At 27.4% G+C, this 24,403-nt stretch overlaps 1 protein-coding gene across 9 annotated transcripts in view; it reads right to left on the bottom strand.

Moving 5' to 3' along the window:
* Window positions 1-24,403, bottom strand: part of LOC107440397 (irregular chiasm C-roughest protein) — a 441,495-nt gene that overhangs the window by 17,483 nt on the left and 399,609 nt on the right. For all 9 annotated transcript variants that reach the window (XM_071181523.2, XM_071181525.2, XM_043046457.3 and 6 more), the window contains 6 exons: window positions 23,461-23,575; window positions 19,935-20,077; window positions 17,572-17,826; window positions 13,443-13,564; window positions 11,122-11,296; window positions 3,179-3,289 (listed from right to left, as the gene is read on the bottom strand). In XM_071181523.2, the coding sequence (XP_071037624.1) occupies window positions 3,179-3,289; window positions 11,122-11,296; window positions 13,443-13,564; window positions 17,572-17,826; window positions 19,935-20,077; window positions 23,461-23,575 (921 nt within the window). The remainder of the gene's footprint in view (window positions 1-3,178; window positions 3,290-11,121; window positions 11,297-13,442; window positions 13,565-17,571; window positions 17,827-19,934; window positions 20,078-23,460; window positions 23,576-24,403) is intronic.

The raw sequence follows: 24,403 nt of genomic DNA, 5'->3' as shown, positions 1-24,403 counted from the left end.
GCCTCGAAAGGGAACTTTTTCATGCTTGTCCCTGTTTTTTTCCCGAAATAGGGAAAAAAATTTAGATATTATTTCTTTCAAAATGTGTGTATATTTTTATGGGGTGAAAAAAAAATCTGGTAAAATTGCCGTACATAATGACATTCCTGGTAAAAAAACAGCATAATTCTGGAGATAAAAACCAAAATATACGGTATTTAAACCATTCATTTGGTAACGGTTTATCGGAAATTCTTATTTTCAAAATTATAGTTCTTATCTCCCACATTTAGTAAAAAATACAAAACTGAAAAGTAAATATAACCGAATAAATAGTTTTTATTTTATGCTAATAAAATTAACTAATTTTACCGCTGATATTTTAAGACCATAATTTTTTAATTTTACTAAAATCATTACAAATACTCTTCGTTCTCATAGAGACAAATCATATTCAGGATGCTTTGACCATACTTTTTTTTCTCAGTGTACTTTTTGAATTTCAAAAATTAATAATAAATATCTTTGTCAATTTTTAGGTGAATACAATTAACAAAAATGTAGAACAAATTTTTCTCATTGTTTTTAGGCAATTTTTCATACTTTTTTTTTTAAGAATTTGAAAATGACTTAGAACGATCTATAATTTTAAGTTTTTCAAAACTGAAATGAAGAAAATACGCAATAGAACATAAAAGGTAACTTAGTCGAGTTGAAAGTTTGTTTAACTCATATAATTAATTTATTCTATAAATTTGTTTACAAATTTAAAATTAAAATTAAATGCAATATATAAGACGCAACAATTATAATAATGAAAAAGGAAAAACTTGATCAGTGACATTTTCAGAAACGAGTTCATTTATTTTTAAGTAAATTTGTAACAAAAATTCATTTATTAAGCTCAACTAAACCTAATTCTTCTCTTTAAATTTTATTTTTCTTGTATTTGAGAAGTCAAAACTGAGGATTATTATTTTGAGTTTTAATAATTGAAACTAAATAAAAAAATAAACACATTGAAATTAAAATTTGTCAGACTAAACTTAATTACATTTTTATTACAATTCATATAACATTTCGAAAGCATGATTTATTAATGTCAGAAATTCGCTAACATATCCGCGCAGTATTCAAAAAGGGAAAAAATAAATCCCTAAGCTCTAAGTATATTCCCTAAACCTCACAGGGAAACTTATATCCCGCAGCAAGGCTGTCAGGAAATATTTATAAAGCACACGGCAGATTATTATGTTAGGATAGATTAAGACAGGTTCGCCACATCCTTGGGAATCGAGAAATATAGCTCACTGCTTTCAAATTTGTGCGATGCGTCGTTTCAGAAACAAGGCTAAAATAATAATACGTAAAAAAATGAAAAGAAAATTTGAAAAATTGCAGACGATAAAAACATAGTTGGCAGAGTTCTTCTCAACTCTACACCGTTCTTCATTACGTAACAAGTTTCAATGTGTTCTGAATAATGTAATTTTGAATTTGCTTAGCTGTCTGCTTTAAATAAATGTTCGCCTTAAAGGAAATTCGTCGATTTCGAATTTATACAGAAAAATGAAAATTAAACGCTGGTTAAATTATTATCAGATTTTTCTTTTAGTTGTAGGGAAAAAACACTTTAATAATACCTTGCGGAATTTAGACAAAAAAAAAATTACTTAAATGAACGTTACATAATATTGAATTGTTTTGGTATATTACGAATTTATAGTGAAACAATGATTAACAAAGTTTTCAGCTTTACTTTTTCAGTAACCTAACATATTTTTTAACAACATTTTCGAAAAAATTATGAAATATTAAACACTAAAGATATGTAGAAACCTTTTAACATATCTTTTTTTTTCTTTACAATCTCTTCCGATACATAATTTATAACAACTGTGTAATTCTTCCCAGTTCTTCGTTTTTAATGAAACTCTACTTTTTTTCATTAATATCAACATGAGGATAGATATAAAGTTATTTTTTTAACAGCCATAAGAATACCTTAATGAATGAAAAATCCAAGGAGGAATTCATTATTTTTAAGGATATAATACTTTACAATTTTTCAACCGATTAGAAGTCAATAAAACATCATTCAATGAAAAAATAGTTTTATTTCTTGTTCTTTTCATTTAGTAACCGTAAAAATAACTGTATATTTTTCACGGAAACTATTGATTTTCGTGTATACACTGTTAGAAATTTCTCGAAAAAAAATGGTTAAATAATAATTTATTTAATTGTTATTTTACCATATTCAAACAAAACAGTCAAATAACCACAAATACGATGGTATTTAAACTGTTTCCTGAGAGAAAAACTGTTTATTAACTGTTTTCAACTAATACGGTTAAAAAACCGGAACTTTATAGCAGCGGCCCACCTAATGAAGTCTCTGCCAATCTCATGTCCTACAGAACGAGTGTTTGAGTTCTAGCGCTGACACCATATTATTTTCTCCATTCTCTTCAACACATAAGGAGTTTCCTGTGTCCTAAACTGCCGCAATTGTGACCCTGGACTAATAAAATACGATACTCTTTTTCACGCATAGATGGCAGCACCATAAGGCTGTTAACCATTCTGTTTCAAAACCGTAAAAAAAAAAAAAAAAAAAATATTTTACAGTAAACTTCAAGGTTAATTGTATGGACAGTCCATTATTTTACCGTAATTTTACATTAAAAATTTTAACAGTGTCACGTTCTTCAACCGAATCAAAGATAATTTTGTATCTACTGAAATATTTTAGTTTTCGGAGTCAAGGCATTTTTTAAAATTTATAATTTAATTTTGAATTTTAATTCTTAATAAAACTAATAAAATCTCAAGAGTTGAATCCAAACTATTATTCAGGTGTTTGTTTTTGCAACAGAAGTGATGAAAAATATCTCCCGCAATTTCATTTATTTTTTAAATGAAATTATTTGTCTTTAACAATAAAAATAACAATCAAAGAAAATAATATTAAAAACGAGACATATCACACTTGAATACTGACAAAACCAAATAAAATATTGGTTTTAAGATTCATGTTCTGCATTTCCACCAATGATAGATAAAAAAAAGATAGATTTTTCATAATTTTAAACTAACACTGGTTCAAACTTTACATTAAATACATAAATAGTATTCATATGTGTTAGTACAGCATGTAAATTGATTTTCTTCACAACAAAAATCTATCTAGTCTTACCTTTAATGACAGATTTTCTTCTTAGGCATAGTATAATGATAATTGTTATGGATACTATGAAGACAATTCCTCCTATGACACTGGCAAGAATTATTAACATTGGTAGATTTTCTAAAAAAAAAATATATAAATTTAGTGATGCTAATAAACAAACCGAAAACCAATTTATTGTAAATACAAATTAAATAAAAAGAACTTCACAATGAGAGTTATAAAATACTTTTTTTAAAAAAACTCGTAACAATATTCTATTTATGCTCATATTCCCAAGAACTTATAATTTAATTTGATATAAAACATCCAGCCAAATCGTCTAATATTATAATATATTTCTAAAAAGTTAAGAATAAAATATTAAATTGCGTTCATGCGAAAGAGGTAAAATTTTTAAAAAGGGTAGCTGATAAGATATGAAGACTGTTATCAAGATTATAATTTAATTACATGATAACAAGATTATAACGGAACCTTTCTCGGTTTGAAATGAATGATATATTGAAACGTAGAAGGATACAAGCCGAATAAAAAACGCAAAATATAATCAAATTTAATTGGCAAAATTCTTATCAGTTGGAAACACTAATTAGAAGTACAAATGATAACTTTTGGAACAGTAAGGAATAAAATTAAGAAACTTTATGAAAATAAATATAATATACTAAAGAAAATACTGTTCAATTTTCATACTATCTATATTTTTTGTATAGAGGAACTCGTTTAAGGGATCGTCCTAACGTATGCCGTAATTTTTTTCTTTATATTTTTGCATATTATTGTTGAAAAGATATATAAAAAATTGTGGTAAATTTCATAAAATTCCAGATATTTCGCCATTAGCTTTGAGAAAACATTTGGCCATTCGCTTCTAACATCAGGTCCATAGCCAATTCAACAGAGTGGGGGCTACATCCTTCATTTACCTCTCTAGAAGATCGTTTAAAAAAATCTTATCCAATAAAGTGGATGATATTTAATTTTTTGTTTGAAGTTTTAATATTTAGCTAAATATTACTCACAGAAAAAACTCTTCGTAAAATTACCGTACTGTATGGTAATGATATTTTTGGTAAAAAAACAACATAATTCTGGTAATAAAAAACAAAATATACGGTATTTAAACTATTCTTTTAACAATTTTTCCGTTCATTTGGCAACGATTTACTGGAAATTCTAGTTTTCAGAGTTATAGTTCTTATTATCTCACATTTAGTAAAACATACAAAACTGAAAAATAAATATAACCGAATAAATGGTTGATAAAATATCTAATTTTGTTCCATTTATCAAATTTTATCACAGATTATAAAACCATATTTTATTGTTAATTTTACTAAAATCATAACCATGGCGCTTCGGTAAACTTACCCAGCTTTTCGGTGTTCCCATAGAGCCAGAAATTCCATATTCTGGTAATTTTGACCATACTTGCTTTTTCAGTGTAGTTATAAAATTAATATTATCCATATTTATTGAAATATTTATCTGTACTAATATTTAATAAAAAAAGTATAGATGGTATGTCAAATATATAAGCAAATACAAACTAAAAAGTTTTCAATGAAAATTTTTCAGCAGTCAACACAGTTTTAGCTTTTTTCCAGTCACTTTTACTAGGCCAGTCATGCAGTTATGTTTATTTAGAAATTAATTAGAATCAGTTTCAGAGACAAAATAAAAATTTTATTGATTAAGATTGAAAAAAAAAAAAAAGATGTTAGCACTCATAATTTGTTTACAAATAAATGAGAAAAGCATCATTTTGATGCGATGACTTTGTTGCAAGAATTCTCAAAAAATCCCAATATTTTTCTTAAACAGACACGAATTTTTTAGTTTTCACAACACAGTTCTGGTAGTTTTTTTCCAGTTATTTTAAGAACTTTTACTAGATTAGTCATGCAGTTACATTTATTTATAAATTAACCAAAAGCAGTTTTCAAAGACAATGTTTATTAAGATTGAAATACAAAACAAAACTCATCAATAGTTTACAAATAAACTGGAAAAGTGTCATTTTGATGCGATAACTTTCCAGTAAAAATTCTAAAAAAAAATTCAAATTTTTTTCATTCGTTTTACTAAGAAAACCGCTTAGAAGAAGGAAGAAAAATGAACTTTTTTCACTCAGTAATCCGAATTTCGTGAAGATTGCGTGCTTCTTTAAATAAATAATAAAAAAAAGGTGATCCATTTCCTCCCACACAGGTCTCATCCATTTATAAATTTTATTTTAAAAAGGCTATCATCATGAAATAATGCAATATTTGAGGGTTCATAATGGCCTGTTCACGCCGTATTGGGCCTGTTCACCGAAAGATCATAAAAGCGTAAAATGAAAATGTTCTGCGGAGCGTATGGGCCTCATGGATAGTTTCTTAAGCTTAAAATCAGAATTTTGCGGTTCAGAGCGACTAAGGGAAGTGAGGTAAGGTGGGAGGAGACAGAAAAAGAAGAACGTTTTATTAATTAAAGAATGGATTTTAGAAAGAAGTGGATATGAATGATCTTTGAAATCGATTAATAACATAGATAGAAAACAGTAGGGAATTTAACTATAGGCTTTCGTACAAGTAAAGTGGGAGCAAGCTTAATGAAAGCTATTCATAACAGTTTGGAGATTTGAAAAAGAATTTTTGACGTTTAAAAAAGTGCTAATTATAGATTTTTTTAGACAAAACGAAATCGATATCATTTATCTAAATTTACAGTTTCCAAAACACAATGAAACAAAATGCCACTGCAGGTCAAACTTTGAAAGGAATTATATTTTACAATTGTAAAAATTGCTTTGAAGAAAAAACACGCAAAATGTTTTGAAAGCCTGATTTTGTACATTCATTTCTGTTGCTATAACAGTCGTACAACTAATTTTGTTATTGAACTAACAAAAGTGTAAAGATAGAAACGGTAAACGTTTGTTACAGGAATTATTGCAAAATATAGCGTAAAGTTTGCAAACAAATAAATAAAAATAGAGTATAAAACTAAGCATAGGTGTAATCAGTGGTTAAACATCACAATAAAACTTCTGGGTTACAACTTTAAATTAGTTTTTATGTCTAAACACGATATTCTATATTGCTATTGGACTTGCATTGTTTACAATAATACTTTTGCGATTTAACATTCAATTTGTAAATCCATTTAACTTTAGTTGAAAACACAATAAGCAGTTGGTAACACTCAAAACATGACAACTCCTTATTTGATATTAATCGATTTATGGCTCACAATCTTTAGAATTTTTAAAATACAGAATAATATTATTAAAGATAAAATTATGAGTAAATTTGAATGCAATCTCAATAATGAAATTTCCTAAAGTATCAACCTGTTCACACATCATATCGTAAACATAGTGTAATGCAGGGGCAAACCAGAAATTTCCAAGATTCTGTTCCAGTTTTAGAATTTTGTTATTCTTTACACCCAGTTAACGATTAATAGATTTCTTCAATCAAAATATGTAAGTAACCCCAGACTAAAAAACAAATAATTATATAATATTTTAGCTTCTTTAATAAAGCAAAAAAAAAATTGGATGTCACTTTAAAATCCTTAAAAATTTTACATTTTAAAACAAAAGTTAAATAATTAACAGTTAATAAGTTAAAAGTTAATCGCGAAAATCATGTATAATTTGTCTATCGAAAGAACTACCCATGCCACAATATCTAAAGTCGCCTGATACTGTGTAAACAAGAAAATGCGCATTTTAAAAAGGGGAGCTTTTCTCTACCTCGATTCTCTGTTTCTTCGTTGACTCGAGCCGAAACCTGTCTTAAATATTTACCGAGGAGAGTTATTTCTTTAAAAAATTACAATATGCTTTTTAAACTATTTTTGTTTTCTATTTTTATGACAACTGGACAGTTTGTTTCGTTTTTCAACATTTAGATGTAGTGACGAAAATGCTTTTTTGCAAAATATTGCGTGAATTTTTTGAAAAATATATTTATGGTAATGTTTATAACATAGCCTACGTATTTTTTCAGGTGTAACGAAAAAGTACACAATCTTATGTTTGAGTTTTCCATCCAAGTGAAATATTATGATTTAATTCCTTCAAAATTTCGGAACTGCAATAAATTATTTAACTTCGATTATCTTATAATATTAGATTGGAATTTCATTATTTAAAAAAATAATTTAAGTATGAATTGTTTACAAGCACCGAAAGATTGTTAACCCGGCTTTAAACGAAATTTATCTTAACCAGTTTCACTTATTTTTGACAAAAAAAAAAAAAAAAAAAAAAAAAAAAACCCACAAAAATTTTAGTGACTAAATTTTATAAACTACGCAAATTTTTATGACCTTTTAAGGGTTAACTTAGAAAATGAGGATTCAGCACTTTAGTTTATAAAATTTTGAGAAATTATTATTTTGTCTTGCAGGCAATTTCACTTTAAATGTTTGTGACCAATCATATCGAAATCTAATTTCCTGTAAGTTTTAGTACAAAATAATACGACTTTTAAGTTGAAAATATTAAAGAGCTGTGTAAAAAAAGAATATATTCCTATTTTGAATTTTAATACCCTCTCATTTTGAAAACTGACTGATCCAACGATATCGATGAAAAACTAAACATAAGCAAAACATTATGCAAAACTAGTACTTTTTCCAAATGAAGTGTTGGTAGAACATTCTGGAATCCCGAACATCTATAGATGTTTAAAAAAGACTCATCAGAAAAATAATAATGCGACCATTAAAAGGAAAGGGAGAAAAAAAATGTGAAAAGAAAAATGTTTCAAAAATATTTTAATGACTTACCTAACACTGTGATTTAGATTTTTCCAACTAATAGCGAAAGTTTTGTGTAAGTCGTTTTGGAGTTGAATTTTAAATCCTTTTCCAACTGAGTCAGAGAAAACGTTGGGTGGGAAAAAGAAGGGGAAAAAAAAATCTGATCGAATACCCTTTTTCGAATGATGGAAGTAAAAGTCGGGGAGGGAGGATTTTGATTTTTGATGAAGTGACAAGGTCTGTTATCGTCACAGGGAGTTGTCTTTTTTTTCCCCACCATCACCGTACTATGGAATAATAATAATAATAAAGAAGAACTCAGATTTAAAAGTTCTGGAGATGATGAAGAATATCGGTCGATAGTTTTTATCTTATAACCATCAGTTTCATTCCAAGTTTATTTTTTCCGTGAATTTTTGCAATAAAAAGAAATCTTCAGAACTCGTGAAAAAAGAATAAAACGTCATTAATGTTTCCAGCAGTTTGCGTTAATTTTTTGTTGCATATTTTAGTTCAGTTTCAAAACAGAAATTCACAGTTGGAGATATTTAAGTACTAAGCCCTCATTGGTCCAGGACGAAAAAAATATTTCTAAATAAAAACTAAATGCATTCACATAAAAATGCCCAGTAAATATTTTTTAAGCGGAATAAAGTTAAAAGTTAAAAAATGTCATAGCAAAAATATTTGTAATTGAATTAAAGTACTCGTTATTTATAAAAAACATGCGCTTATTTATATAAATATATTTGTAAAGTGTTCTTTATATAAATTTAATAACACTGAATAGAATTGGTAATTATTAATTAATTTATAAAAAGAATGACGAAAAAACATTTCTGTAATACCTAATAAAAGGTATCAAACTATTTTATTAGTAATTTTAATGAATAAGGTTTCTTATTTTTCTGATATTGACATTTTTTACTATTTTAATTTTCTATCATCTTCATATATTTGTTTTTTCACAGTTTATTTCTTGCGTTTCTTATTTTGAACCTTGAAATAAATATTTTTCTTCATATTTTAATGAGAGTGTAAGCATCTTTTAATGTCTTAACTACCAAAAAATATTTTATAATTTTAAGAGAAAGATTAATTTTATAATTAATTGATGGAGTAAATTTAATTTAGTTAATTTGTTGAAAAAATTAATTTTAATGTTTATAAATTTTAAGATTTATCAGTTAAAATGTTTTTAAACTTGTATCTAAACTGTAAAAATAAATTTTAGACACGTTATTGATTTATTTTTTTTCTGTTTTTGATAATTATTACATAAATTTTTATTTTATTAAAATTATTTTCATTATTTCAAATTAATAGTATTGTTTAAGAATTTTTCCATTTTTAGCCATGTGGTTGAAGAGCATAATCTTTCAAAAGCTTTCTGAAAATTGTTTTTTGAAAATTTTTTTCAGTAAATATTGGGCATTTTAAAACAGGTCAATTACTTAGAAAATGAATTTAATTTTTGAAAATTCGTCCTGGTCGGTATTTTCTATTAGAAAACTTCAACCTCTTGGTTGAAAATAAGGACATTCAAAAAAAGTATTTCAAACATTTCTTCCACTAGTACAAACTGAGTCAATAAATAGTACCTTAAATTATTTTAAAAGATTTTGTATAAAAATAAAACATTCTACAAGTAACAAAGTTAAAACAAAGGCACAAAGTTTTCGTACCATTATTTACAATTAAACAAACAAAACGTTTTTTACAGCCTATTATTTATTTTGCATCAGTGATTCAGAGACTATACTATATGTAGATACCTATTAATATTAATATATTCATCACACTTCGAAATAAAATTTTTCCCTGAAGAATGTTTGAATAATTTAGCAGAAACATCAGAAAGAACATCTTCTTCTACTAGAAGAAACAGCTCGTTATTCTAACTGAATCGAGATCCTACCCTTATTCTGATACAACCCATCTAAAACCTCTCAACAGTGCCAACAATTAAAGATTTTACCCAGCGGGAGTTGTCGTAATTTGCATAAATCCCCTTTCGCTAGAAAAGTAGAATAATTAGGTACCAGGATGTGCGAGCCAGCACCTCTACGTTATTACCCTTATCTCATGAACCAAACATAGATGTTATCGTGGCGTAAAGTAGGAGAAACAGTTATGGGGAGTTGAGGGGAGTAGAGCTTCCTCAATGATAAAAGGTTTTCTCTTTGGCGAAAGTCCATTTCGGAAATATTGTACAGATTTGTGTGAAGTCAAACGAAAATTTAACATTGGAAAACAGCAAACGATAAGATGTTAAGATTTTTAATGTTCAGTTTCAATCGTTTTGCTTAAGTGAACTTCCAGAAGTGAACTGAAGTGAGATTCGGGTGCGAAAGTCATAACGTTTCCATCGAATGCTTAAGAGAAGTGCGATTTTGAGAAGTTAATATTCGTGAAAGATCATTTTGGAATGTCCAATCGGAGATTGGTATATTGAAAAGAACATATGTCGTTTGATACCGAGAAATTCGAATCAGCATTGACAACAGTTTGCGTTTAAATAATAAAATAAACGACGACTCGTTCCACTAGAATTCGGGAAATTTTAAAAATGGTCGTCTTGATATGACCACTGAAATTTAAATTTAAAGTTATCAGCAATAAAATAATTAAAAGTTATTGGTAAAAAGAAATAGTTTTAATTTAAAAAATTTGTTTATTTATAAATGTACTCTAATGGACTATACGACTAAGTATATACTATTTAAACGTATTATAAACGTTGTTATATCTACGACATCAACTGATATCAGAAAAGGAGAACTATGAGCTTGGACGTTTATATTTTTAGTTGAATTTCCCAAGAATTGAGCATTGAGAAAAAGCTAAGTACGCATAACGTTCCCATTCGTAATCTAATAGAATTGAAAGTACGAATTTATAGCTCATTATTGTACTGTTCTTTCCTCACAATTACCCCTAATTTTTAATGTTTTCTTTCATTTATAACTAAAGAAATTAAAAAAAAAAACATCTCGTTTACACAGTTTAATATAAGCTGCAGTTTTCGTAATTTTTTTTTTTTAAATTTAAGAAGAAAAAAAAATGCTACTATGTGAAAAATATTTGTGTTGCAAAAAAAATAAAAATAAATAATAGTAAAGGATAGTAATGGTGATTTCTAAGGTGCAGAAGAAGAAAAGTATGGGGTTATAATACTTTTAAATACTTACTTTGCTTTTTAAGTAAAATGATCATGCTGTCTTGACCAAAAGTGTTCCACACTGAACAATTGTACTGGCCAAAATCATCATCATCAGCGTTGTGTATAATGAGGTTATTTTTCACTCCACCTGCTATCGTTTCTTCAACGATTTCATATCCATCGTTGTTATCTATATCTACATGCTGAAATTGAGAAAGAAATTGCTTGAATTATTCACACGGCATTGCATATAATTTTTATGAAAAGTTGCGCGATACACCTTATTAAATTTCATTCTGAAATAACGCACGAAACCCTATAAATTGAATAGACTGAATATTATTGGGTTTAATTAAAAAAAAATAAGGCAAAAGCGTCTTTAAATGAAGACAAATTTCGTTCACTAGTTGAAATTTGTTTTTCTAATATTGGATGTTTAACTAATGAATTATACGTAATACGAACTAAATAAGAATTATTTTTATAAACCGGAATGTCAGATACAAATATCTTAAAAATATTGTTTGTTGAATTTTGAGAACTTTAAACAAATATCTCATACATTAATAAAAGTACAGAAAAATAGTCTGTGACAAAAAGAATTATAACAAGACAAGAGAAAGCAAACACTTCTAGCAAAAGATTTGTGCCATAAAGTAATATATCGCAAATACATTTGCCGAACACATTTTGAATTAAATTGCGTACGAAATAAGTATAGCTAAATCTGGAAAAAGAAATAATTCTTGGAATCCAAAGTGGAAATCTTTGGGAATAATTCTTGGGAAGAACAAAAGATTTATTAAAATTTTCAGAAGAGTTGCAGCCTTCACACGTCAAAGTCTCTTGCCTTTTGCCCCAAAACAGCTGCAACATTTCTCACGATTCGAGTGCAAATGAAAATGAGAACGGATGAAAGAGGAGATCACGAAAGGTTTGAAAATGGATACATGGAGGAGGTTAAGTTGTTGGTTTGACGGATTTGGAATTGATTGAGTTAAGGAACAAAAGAGAAAAGTTGATTCTGTTCAAACGATTTTATAAAATCGTCTGAGCTTTGATTTCTTCCAAAAATATAAATAGAGCAAGAAAATAGCTGCATAATAAGAAATTAAAAAAAATATTGTTGTGTTTTGTTTTATTAAAAGAATAGAATTTTTGGAATAAAATCTCAAGCTTTAAAGCACAAGTAAATTTCACAATCGCAATTCTTTTAAGAACAATAGTTGGTTATACTTGAAGGAAAAAACGTTTATTTATTAAAAGTATTTTATAAATATTTTGTTATATTTCTTGTTAAATTACGTAAATTACAGTAAAATACCTTATTTCTGAGAGTTAATTCCCAATAATGAAATTGATTGAGTTAAGAAATAAAAAGAAAAGTTGTTCTCTTCAAAAGATTTTATTAAATCGTTTGAGCTATGGTATATAAATGGAACAAAAAAAAAATAAAACAAAAAAACTAAATAATACGAAAAATTGAAAAATAAAATTCTATTTCCTTTTGCTTTATTAAAAACAAAAGAATTTTCAAAATAAAATTTAAAGCATTAAAACACAATTGCATTTTGCAATCACAATTCTTTTAAGAATTCTTGGTTATATTCGGAGAAAAAAAGCATTTACTCATTAAAAGTATTTTAAAAAAAATTTTGCTATATTTCAATTTAAATTATGTAAATTACTATAAAATACCTTATTTTTGAGAAGTAATTCTCAATAATGGAGTTGATTGAGTTAAAGAACAATAAGAAAACTTGATTCTCTTTAAACGATTTTATAAAACCGTTTGAACATTGACTTCGTTCAAAAATATGAATAGAATAAGAACGTAATTACGTAATACGAAAAATTAAAAAAAAGTTATGTTGTATTTTGTTTCATCGAAAACAACAAAATTTCAAAAATAAGATTTAAAGCATTAAAGCACAATTAAAATGCACTATCACAACTCTTAGAAAAGTACTTGGTAAGTATTTCGTAAAAAGTATATTTGACAAATTATATTTGTACAGCCAAAAGTATGCAAATTACTGTCAAATACCTTATTTTTAAGAGGTAATTCTCAATAAAGAAAAGGTTTTATTAATTCAGAAATATTTGAAATATTTTTTCTAACATTATTTTTTTCAATTCTGATTATAATTCTTTTAGTATTTATTCAGAAAAGGAATATGAAAAAGAAATTAGAAATGAGCCTACTCCTGCTAGCGTGATTACAGATAAAAGATTTAAAAAAACTCAATTTAAGTTACAAATCATGTGCATAAATAAACATTTGTACAGTTGAATATTGAATCTTGAGAGTGGAATATTATATAAAAGGGGAACAAGTTGAAAAATTACCTGTTGCTTTTTGGACCAGAGTACTCTCGTTGGAGGAGGCACTGATGCAATAATACATTCTAATTTTACAACTTCTCCTTCCACTCCATACTGTACAGGTGGACTCCGCACTCTTGGAGAACCTAAGGAGAGAAATGATATTTATTAATCAATGTCATTGTGTGAATTTTATGATAAGATGGATAAGATTAATTCAATACTATAGCAGGGTGCGTAGCCAAATTATTCAACAAAAAATAAGCACCTTTTAAGCACTTTTAAAGCACTCAAAAATATTTTTAAGCACTTTTAAAAAATATCATAACTAGACAGGGTTGGAAAGTTTTTGACAATCGTCGGTTTTATCTTGTTTTAACAGTCATGTCAGAAAAAAAATCTTCTGGCATTGTTTTTGACAGTTGTCAAAAATCATGAAATTTTGAATCATGTAAAACGAATGGCGTTTTCATACGCTACGGCAGACTATACGCCGAAATAGATTGGGGTTGAATTAACTATGAGAACGTTGAATAGAACAAAGTGAACTGCGTCTTTTTGCATGATTCGAAGCAAAAATCAACATAGTAAAAGAAAAATCTCATTTTGAAAAAGGGAAAATTAAGCACTTTTTAAAAACACCCAATGAAAAAAGCACCTTTAAGGGCTTTTAAAAAACGAAAGTAGAAAATAAGCACCTTAAGCACTTTTTAAAAACGCTAAGCACCCTGTATAGGATTATTACAATTAATTTGCGCCTCAAATTGCAAGAACTACTAAAAGAATATTTATTTTTGACAGCAAAAAAAAAAAAAAATTAAATTGAAATTGTCTTATAGAAGGTAAAAAATAAAGAAGATTAAATAAAAACTAGTCAAAACTATGTCTAGCAACACAATTTTGGGATTTATATAGTTATTAGAAAGTTGTTTAATCTCTTAAGGTATATTTTAGTATTTTTCAGTTTAACGTACAAATTTAGAAGAAAACATAAAAGTAAAGCCTTTCTACATTTTAATTTGGTAATAATTTTGAGGTTATAACAACTTTAACTAATGTAGATATTTAATTTATTGAGAAATAATACATTCAAAAATATAGGGGAGTTTTCTAACTTAAGATGTTGCAGTTCCTAAAATATTTAGTTAATATTTTTTCTTCTAACTTAGAGTTAAAAAAACATTTAGGTGGCTGTTTTGACTGATATGAAGTTATGTCTAACTCTAGACAGTTGCTATGACCTTGACTTTCCCGCAGATATATCGTTTTGAGTGTAAAACAAAGTAATATTATTTATATGTTTATATTTACTGAATATTTACGACCCAAACTAACCATTTTTAGCTGCTAAGTTGTGCTGTAGAATTGGGGATAGTTTGCTTCGAAAAAAGTCAAGCATTCTTAGCTGTCTGGTTCTTTTCAAACACAGTAAATCTACACAGACTTTTTCCCAAGTCAACGTTTTAAATATAAATAAAGTTTAAAAGCTATATTTCGTAGTTGAAAGAATGCAAACTTTTGAAGAAAAAAAAACTAGTTCAGCATAGGCACTTAAACTCTTATACTATTTTATGAATCACTTGTCTAAGTCAACAAATATGCACTTCTCAGATGGTTTTTCCATTCCTTGTAAAAAAAACAGCTGTTTATGGGGAATTTTAACTTTTATTTAACGGTTAAAGCCGTTTTATTGACAAAGCGGTTTTTTTACTGTTTTTCACCCTAATCATAAACGGATTAAAACTATCAATTCAAATCATAGTTTTCGCTATTTAATTTTGCTTACCGTATGAAAACATTATCTTTTTTTCAAATCATTATAGTATTATTTACTAAACTTACTCTTACTTTTTAGCAATCACTTTATGGTTTTTGAACGTCGTACAAATAAAACTGCGATTCAACTTTATTGTCAGATAGATACAATATTGAAGTGAAATTCTCACTATCACAATTTCTTCTTAATAAAGCACTTAAGCTTTAATGTCTCAGAGGACAAAGCACGCATGTCTCAATGAAGTGACCCATGTTCGAATCCCAGGGATGATTGGTCGAAACAAATTCTGCCGACATAAAATATTCACATCTGGTGCAACTGCAGATTTATTTCGTAACTTTCAAAAAGAAAACTTGTTTCCATATGGTAAAAATCTATTGAGATGACAGATTTATTTTTTGTTGTAAAAACTTGTTTTGTTACCGTGAAAAACCAGTCTGATTACGGATTTACTTCATAATTTTTATTGAAAAATGTATTGCAAAAAACCCGTTTAAGTCACGTTTTTTTTTACGCAATCGCAAAATTTACGGGATTTTTTTCAGAGTTGTTCAGTAGATATAAAATTAATGAAAAATTTCACAATAGTATGTAAAATAAATTTTAGTTTGAAAGGTCCACATTTTATTGCGTAAATTGTAGTTACGTTAAAATAAAGAGTTTAAATCTCATAAAAATATTAAATGTAAAAAGGTTTATTGTCAATTTTAATCTACAAATAAATCTGAAATGTAACAGATATTTGTATCTATATTAATATCTTATGTGCAATATAGATAATTATATCCTTAAACTCTTATATTTTAGATACATAGTTATTCTTAAAATGGAAGCAAGCTATATAAACTGTTTTAAAAGTCAACGTTTTAAATCTACATAAAGGTTTATTTCGGAACTTAAAGATGGTACACTCTTGGAGGAAACTACTTTAACAAAGACGTTTATGCTTTTAAATTATAAATTTATGAAGCATTTGACTAACATAACTATGCATTCCTAGGATATTTAGTCCCATTGTATAGTAGACATTAAATTAATGAAAAATTTCGCAGTGATGTAGAAATAAACTTCAGGTTGAAAGCTCCATTTTAACTCAGGTAAATTTTGGTTTTGTTAAAATAAAGAGTTAAAATTTATGAAGTGTATTTAATATAAGATGGTTTTTAATGTCAAAAATATAATTAACTGATTGTTATATTAAGAATTTATGTTATATAAATCATTAAGTTGTAGTATTTACACTAACATCTTTATTGTAATATAAATACTTTGAAACTTTTACTTTTTATGTGCTTTTATAGAAGAGACTAAATATCGCTTTTTGTACCTAAATATTTTGAGCTAAAAGTAGAGCTTTTAAAAATGTTTTCGAAGTAGGAAATCTTTACAAATACGCGTGTAAATTGAAAGTTTATTTTTGTAAATCAAAAAGAGTCTATTCAAACATTTGCATTTTCTAAAAATAATTTTATTAAAAGCCCATTAATAAGTATTGTTATTAAGTAGATTATAATATATTTCTACCTGTTAATAACTCATCTTTAAATTAAAACTAATTCCATTTTATTATCATTGAATAACATTTTTTTATGGATTTTAATAGATCCACAAAAAATTAATCCATAAAATTAATCCGTAATATCAATCAATTAATTAAATAACCCATAATATTAATCCATTAATAACAGATCCATAACTGCTTAATTGCTATATTTGTGCTGTACATTTTCCAAAATATATGCGTCTATTACAAATTACTGATTCATTTTCTAATAAGATGTTAAACTTTTAGTAACAATAAACTAACATAGTTACTTTTTAGAATAAATTTCACCCTAAAAAATTGTGTAGAAAACATTAAATCTTGGGAGGTAAATATGGTGACATAACATCGAATCTGCTATTGTGTGAGTTATTGAGTTATCTTCTTCGGTCAAAACAAACATTTCACTTTGAACAGATAAACAGTTTTAAACAGCAAACGATTTTGAAAAGCGTTGCCATAATTGCAATATAATTAGTAAGAAAAGGAAGAGCTAAGCTGACGTAAAAGTATTAAGTGGACATGAGTGAACTTGCTTTTCCACAAAAGCTGATTCATAGGTTTTGAGTCAAAGGGAACTAGTAATTAGTAAGGGTTGCCACCTAGTGAGTCAGATGGAATAAAAAATGTAGAACTTTCATCCAGTGATATCCAATTCTGTCATCGAGAGATAAACTGGAAATCATATCATTTGTCCCTCCATTATCACTGATGAGTACAAAATTTCGAAATTGCATTTTTGAGCAACAAATTGAATACAAAATTTATAAATTGTATTTAAGTTTGAACAATCAATTGAAGTTTTTTACAATCTTCCAGTTGCAGATTCTTACCTTTAATGAATACAAGAGCATTGGTGGAAATTTCAGCAAAACCAACAACAGTCGCCCGGCACGTATAGCGCCCAGCTCTGTCTAGACTTAGTTGAGGAATGACGAGACGAGGTTCAGAACTAAGTACTTTCTCAGATCCTTCAAAAGTCCAAACAGTGTCTGGTTTAGGATTTCCTTCAACATCACAGTTTAGGGTTACTTCTGATCCTATATCAGCTGCAACATTTTCGATGGTGGATCGAAACGCAGGCCCGTCTATAAATGTAATTGAAAATATGAATTAAAACACGTGAATAACAGTAATCATATCATTAACATCCAAAAATTTATTTGTAAAAATAAATTGTATACCTCTAAAGTAGTTTGTTTGTAAACATATAAAATGCTCCTATTAAACATAAATGGACGAATGTTTTAAAGTTATGATTTAACCCCAAACTGTTTACGTTGTTTAAAGTTATGTTTTAAAGTTAAGATCTAACCCCTAATATGTTTAAAGTTATGTTTTAAATGTTTAAAGTTATGTTTTAAATGTTTAAAGTTATGTTTTAAGGTTAAGATCTAACCCCTAATATGTTTAAAGTTATGTTTTAAATGTTTAAAGTTATGTTTTAAATGTTTAAAGTTATGTTTTAAAGTTATGATTTAACCCTCTCGCAAGTAATAATAATAAAAAAATAATTAAAAAATTATTCTTTCAGTTTAAATTAAATCAATATTTCACTTCATTAGCTATAAATGTAATTTTGACTCAGTTCAAAAAAATTTTCATATTGTTAAGATATTTTGGTTGATATGAATGATATACGGTTTGACATCAAAGTATATAATGTTTTTATTTTTTCTTAAATAATGATAACAGAGAATGATTTGCATCATCACTTTTTATATTTCCGAAAAAATGTGTTCTACTAATTCTACTAATTAATTAAAAAATTAATGGCATCAGAGAAATAATTTTCTCGGAATTTCGAAGAATATATATGTGGTTGATAATTTGAATTTATATTACTCGAACATATATGTTTGCGCAACGAGATTAAATTATTTTGCGAATAAAAATATTTGTACATTTACTAAATACATGTGATAAATAAAAAGCTAGCTGATTTCCCTTGATAATCGTACAATGGGATTCACCTCTAGACCGAGACTATAATACAAAATATAATAATATAGAATTTCTAATGGAATTGAAATGAACGTAGAGTTTAATGCACATAGAGGAAATTTGCTATATTATGCTACGCTAAACGTAAATGGAATTACGTAGTCTAATTCCGGGTAAGATGATATAATAATGCTATAAACAAAGTCTGATCATTCTTGAAAAAATACCATTGTGGTACTTTAGCAAGTAATAACTCTTATTTTCATAAGAGAGCACACCCCCTAAAAGAATTTAAACGTTTAGGAATAATTTACAAATAAAATAATAATAATGAAAGTGTATAATTCATAAATAAAAGTATCCCCCCTGATTTATTTAACCTTTTTACATTAAAATATTACAGAATAAGTATACAGCTACAAAGGATTAAATAGAAAGGTTTTCTAGGTTTATAAAGAACCATTTCTAAATAAAACAAAATGTTAACTATAACGCAAAGATAACAGTGGCTAACTGTTGATTTTTAAATGAAAATAATGAAAAGCATCCAATAAGTCATGGAAAAAACAGCAGCAATCTCAAATTGTGGAACGAACACCACCAGTGATAAAAATAAAATGAAACCGATAAAGAAAGAAAACCCCTTTTCTCACATGTACATGATTCATAAATAAGTATATTCTTTTGATTTATTTAAACTTTTTATATTAAAACATTACAGAAAAAAGTATGCAACTACAACGGATTAAATAGAGCGATTTTCCAGGTTTATAAAGAACTTTTATTATCTTAAGTTAAAAATAATGATCTGCATTAAACATCGTAACTATTTCCAAATGAGAAATTTTAACTATAACGCAAAGAAAACCCTTACAAACGACTAACTGTTCATTTTTAAATGAAAATAATGAAAAGCATCCAATCAGTCATGGAAAAAAACCGCAGCATTCTCTAAATGAGGAACGAATACCACGAGTAATAAAAACAAAATGAAACCGATAAAAGGAAAAAAAAAACCCTTTTCTCACAAGTAACGCAAAAATCATTAGAAGCGAAACATCATTATCTGTTAACGAGATACGTTTAATGATTTCACTTAATATCATTGAAAAGCATTAAGAAAAAAAATTAATCACTCAAAAACAAAAATTAAAACGATAATCCTTTTTCTTTGTGGCATTATGGAAATTCAATACTGCTGTTAAACAGATGTAGCAAAAAGAAAAGAATGTTCTTTTTTTATTCCGCTTACATAGGACATTCAGAGTGTGTGTTGATTTGGTAGTTCCCACGGCGTTGCTGACTTCGCAGCTGATGGTGTCCTTGTTGTATTCGCGGGTGACCCTGGTTATCATGTAGGTCGTACTGTGGTCCCCTGGAATGACTTCATCGTTTCTGCAAATAAAAAGAATAAAAAAAATAAACAACAAGTTATTGGGGAATATTTCTATAATGGCTTTGTTAATTTGGCGTGAATGGTTCTTTATCTTTACACATGTAAGTATTGTTCTTAATAAAGCGATTGGGATTGGTGCTACCAATCCTATTTGGCATGATATTACCTTTACATTATTTAATGAAATAAACATATGTAAATGGCAGTTGTAAAAGATAATACTGACTGAAAAAACTGATTAACTTGAATGATCAAAATTTACGAAATTTTCCTTGTTTTTGACGAAACAATTTCCTAGGGAAATCTCCAAGCGAGCATTTTGTTAAATTAAGGAAATTGTTTTCTCTTGTTTGAGAATACGAATTTCATCAAAAGAAATTAGGCATAGTGAAACATGTCAATTAATCACTGATTAGGAAAAACAACGTATTCGGGAATGAGTACTCACTTTTGAAACGAGTGAGAGAATAGTTTCCTTAAATATTTGACATTTCGCGTTTCGTCAAATATCAAATGATTTAGAGACGAAATGATAGTCAAAAGCAACGAAATAACATGTACATCGATTAGTACACTTGATTAGGAAATATATTGCAATGATAGTCAAAAGCAACAAAATAACATGTACATCGATTAGTACACTTGATTAGGAAATATATTGTAATGATAGTCAAAAGCAACAAAATAACATGTGCATCGATTAGTACACTTGATTAGGAAATATATTGTAATGATAGTCAAAAGCAACGAGATAACATGTACATCGATTAGTACACTTGATTAGGAAATACATTATAATGATAGTCAAAAGCAACGAAATAACATGTACATCGATTAGTACACTTGATTAGGAAATATATTATAATGATAGTCAAAAGCAACGAAATAACATGTACATCGATTAGTATACTTGATTAGGAAATACATTATAATGATAGTCAAAAGCAACGAGATAACATGTACATCGATTAGTATACTTGATTAGGAAATATATTATAATGATAGTCAAAAGCAACGAAATAACATGTACATCGATTAGTATACTTGATTAGGAAATATATTATAATGATAGTTAAAAGCAACGAAATAACATGTACATCGATTAGTAAACTTGATTAGGAAATATAATATAAAAAATACGAGTGGAGAGCTACTCAAATAACACCAGAATCAAACCCGAGGAAAAACTGCTTTACAAGCGAGTTCACCAGTCTTGCAACATCTCTTCATTAAAACGAGAACTTTTTTGAGATTGTAGCAATCTTTAAATATTTACTTTATACATAATAATATATTAATTTTACCGCTATGTTATACTTGTAACCTATATTTTTAAAAATTTCACATTTATTTTGGCACGAAACAAAATCAATAAAATGAAGAAAAAAAATCTTTTAAAATTTTCTTTATACAATTCAAGTATGAATGAAATTATTACTTACTAGGTACTAAATTTACTTCTTTTTAATAATGAAAAGAATTGCGGAGAAGAATCCAGAAAAATAAAATTTAAGCTGATAGCTAGTGCATTTCCATTTTAGAAATTCATTTTTCAAAAAGAAAAAAAAAAGAAGACCTTTAACAAATGATCTCATTTTCAATTAGTGAGTGAAATTCTTCCCCGCCCTTTTTATTGGAAATGTCTGACTGTTTTCTAAAGAACAAACACAGTTTTCTTTTCCTCCTAAAGAATATTTACACTTTATTTTACCATTTTTATCTCTTTTCCTCTTTTAACTTTGCATTCAAACCAATTTTGAAACGATCGAAGACATTGGAAATATTCCCAGCATGCATTTTTATTTAGCATTCTTATTCTAGCAAAAGTATTGACGAATATACGAATATCTCTCCTTATTCTGCCCCAAGGGTAGAAAATAAAGCTGAAATAAAATGTTGTTGCCATTTTCAAACTACCAAATACATTTCAAAATGTGTAACAAAGATGAAGAAAATATGTCACATGCTTTTCCTCTGCAAACAGAATTCACGATGTATTTTTAATCTCGACCAATGTCGGAGTAAAATTATAAAAATAAAAAAAGAACAAGAATCAATCACAAAATAATCTAAAATATTTAAAGTAAAGAAATTCAAACAAAAGATTGAACTGTTCAATGTCAGTTTATTTATAGAAGAGAAAGTTTTCTCATAACAAAACAGTTGTTGTTCGATTAGCTTTAAGCTAGAATTAGATTCAAAGAATAAAGAAAATACTGAAACAGCCAGAACAAATTTAATAGAATGCATAAATAATGAATTTTGAATTTAATTTTAACGCCTATATTTTTTTATATACGTAAAAAATGCATAAATCAATTCTATTACAGTTCAGGATTTTTGCTAGATATACAATCGGAAATAAACCCTGAAATTTAATTCTTACTTTTATTTCCTTATTTAGATAAACTAAGCTATTGATCTGGCAAGTGAAAATAAATCGCAATAAAATAAACGTCGATAAAAAGGGATGTTAAAGATAGCTATTTTCACATTAAATCTAAAACTAATATTTCCAGTAAGTAGTCAGCTTTTGTCATAATAGAAATACATTCAAAATTTGGGGGCAAAATGTTTTAATAACTCGCATAATATTAAAAAGGCAATAACGGTCTGAAACTAGAGCAAGTTTAAATATTACGCTTTATTTTTGCTGAAAAGGAGAAGGGGGATACGATATGTAAGTGAGTAATCCCCCCAAAACGCTTGCTTAATACTTGAATGGTTCCTTTTCGATTGCTGGATACATAGTTTGAAAAAGACATTAACATCACAAATAAATTCAATCAGACGATTTTTTAAATTCGATTTTCCCAGACGATTTCCAGGTGTCTACACCAGATTGTTTTGGTGCAAAATATTCATATATTTTTCAATCCTGCCATAATTTTGATTGCAATAAAAATAATACACGATGAGTACGATAATATACGACCAAACGTGTTATTTTGCATTTTATATAGTATTATATTTATTACATAACAAGCAAAAATAATTTATACCATATCATAGTTTTAAGGAAAGTAATAACTATTGCATTATTTTTTAACCGAAGTACAAGATTCAAAAGTACTACGGAAGAAAATTAAAATATAATTTATAATTGATTCATTTTACTTTATAAAATGGGCACAAAACAATCCAATACCATCCGTTTAAAGACACATGGTTTCTTATTCTTTGAACTCTAAAAAACGATCATAAATGTCAAGTGTTTTTACGGGGATTAGTATTTATTTCAAGAATTCTTTTCCCCAAAACAAAATAACATCTCACCATCATATTTTGACAAATATTCTCCAATCGAAAAAAAAAGAAGAATGAAGAAAACTGAAAAATTCTTCCCATTAAATGAAAGCAAAACAAATAAATAGAAACTCACCTCAGCCATTTGATGGTGACGTCCGCTGGATTCGCAACTGCCTCGCAGGTGAACTTCACGTTATCGAATTCCATAATCTTGTCCGAGCTCACTTTAAGGGTGATTTCGGGGGGATCTGTAAGAAAACATCCATCTCTATTACCCACTTGTCACATCTAATGGTGTATTCCACCACCTAGGCGGCGATACAACCGAAAATCCTCTTTGCAACGATGAAAACAAAAGAAATAAAACATTCTTTCTTCCTCTTTAAGCGAAAGAAACACTAGCCTGTAAGCTCGGCAGATACAACGCCATTTCGAAGGAAAGGACATCAATTTTTGCTTCAGCCTCGTACAATAAGGTGTGCTGATTCGAGCTTTTCGGATTCAAAAAGTAATTTCTTTTTGGTACAATGTTATTTTATTTTATTGGATACGGTTGGGTTGTTACTTATTATAATGCTGTCGTAAGTATTAGTTTTATGTATGAATATTGGATCACAGGGCGTATAAAAGAACATTTAGATGATCTCCGGACGCCATTAATATGATTTAATAGTATTTATTTTATAATATTTATTTGTGTAAGTTGTATATTATCAGAGAAGATTTATTATAAAGGAAACATTACATAAAATTTCTATTTTAAAATGTACTACACTGTAAAAAGTACCTAAAATTCTTTTTTCAAACAAATGTACCAAATGTTTAAGGGTGATTCTATGGTTTTGTCTTACAAGTGGCGCATGAAATTGATTAATATATTCGTCAAAAAACAATTTTCTAAGCCTGCATTTATAACTGAAAAACATTTGTACCAAATGTCAATGGACAAAAATAATTTTATTCATATTCATAAAAAAACTATATAAATTATAAAATTAAAATTATAATATCGCTTAAATTTTTTTATATTTTTTTTAACTATCATCTATTTAAATTCAAGCATTTTCAAAATGCTC

Source organism: Parasteatoda tepidariorum, chromosome 8 (genome assembly GCF_982258835.1).
Source record: "Parasteatoda tepidariorum strain Cologne lab strain chromosome 8, Ptep-v5.0, whole genome shotgun sequence".
NCBI lineage: Eukaryota > Metazoa > Arthropoda > Arachnida > Araneae > Theridiidae > Parasteatoda > Parasteatoda tepidariorum.
The sequence above is the reverse complement of the archived record's forward strand: the minus strand, read 5'-3'. Positions and strand labels throughout refer to the sequence as shown.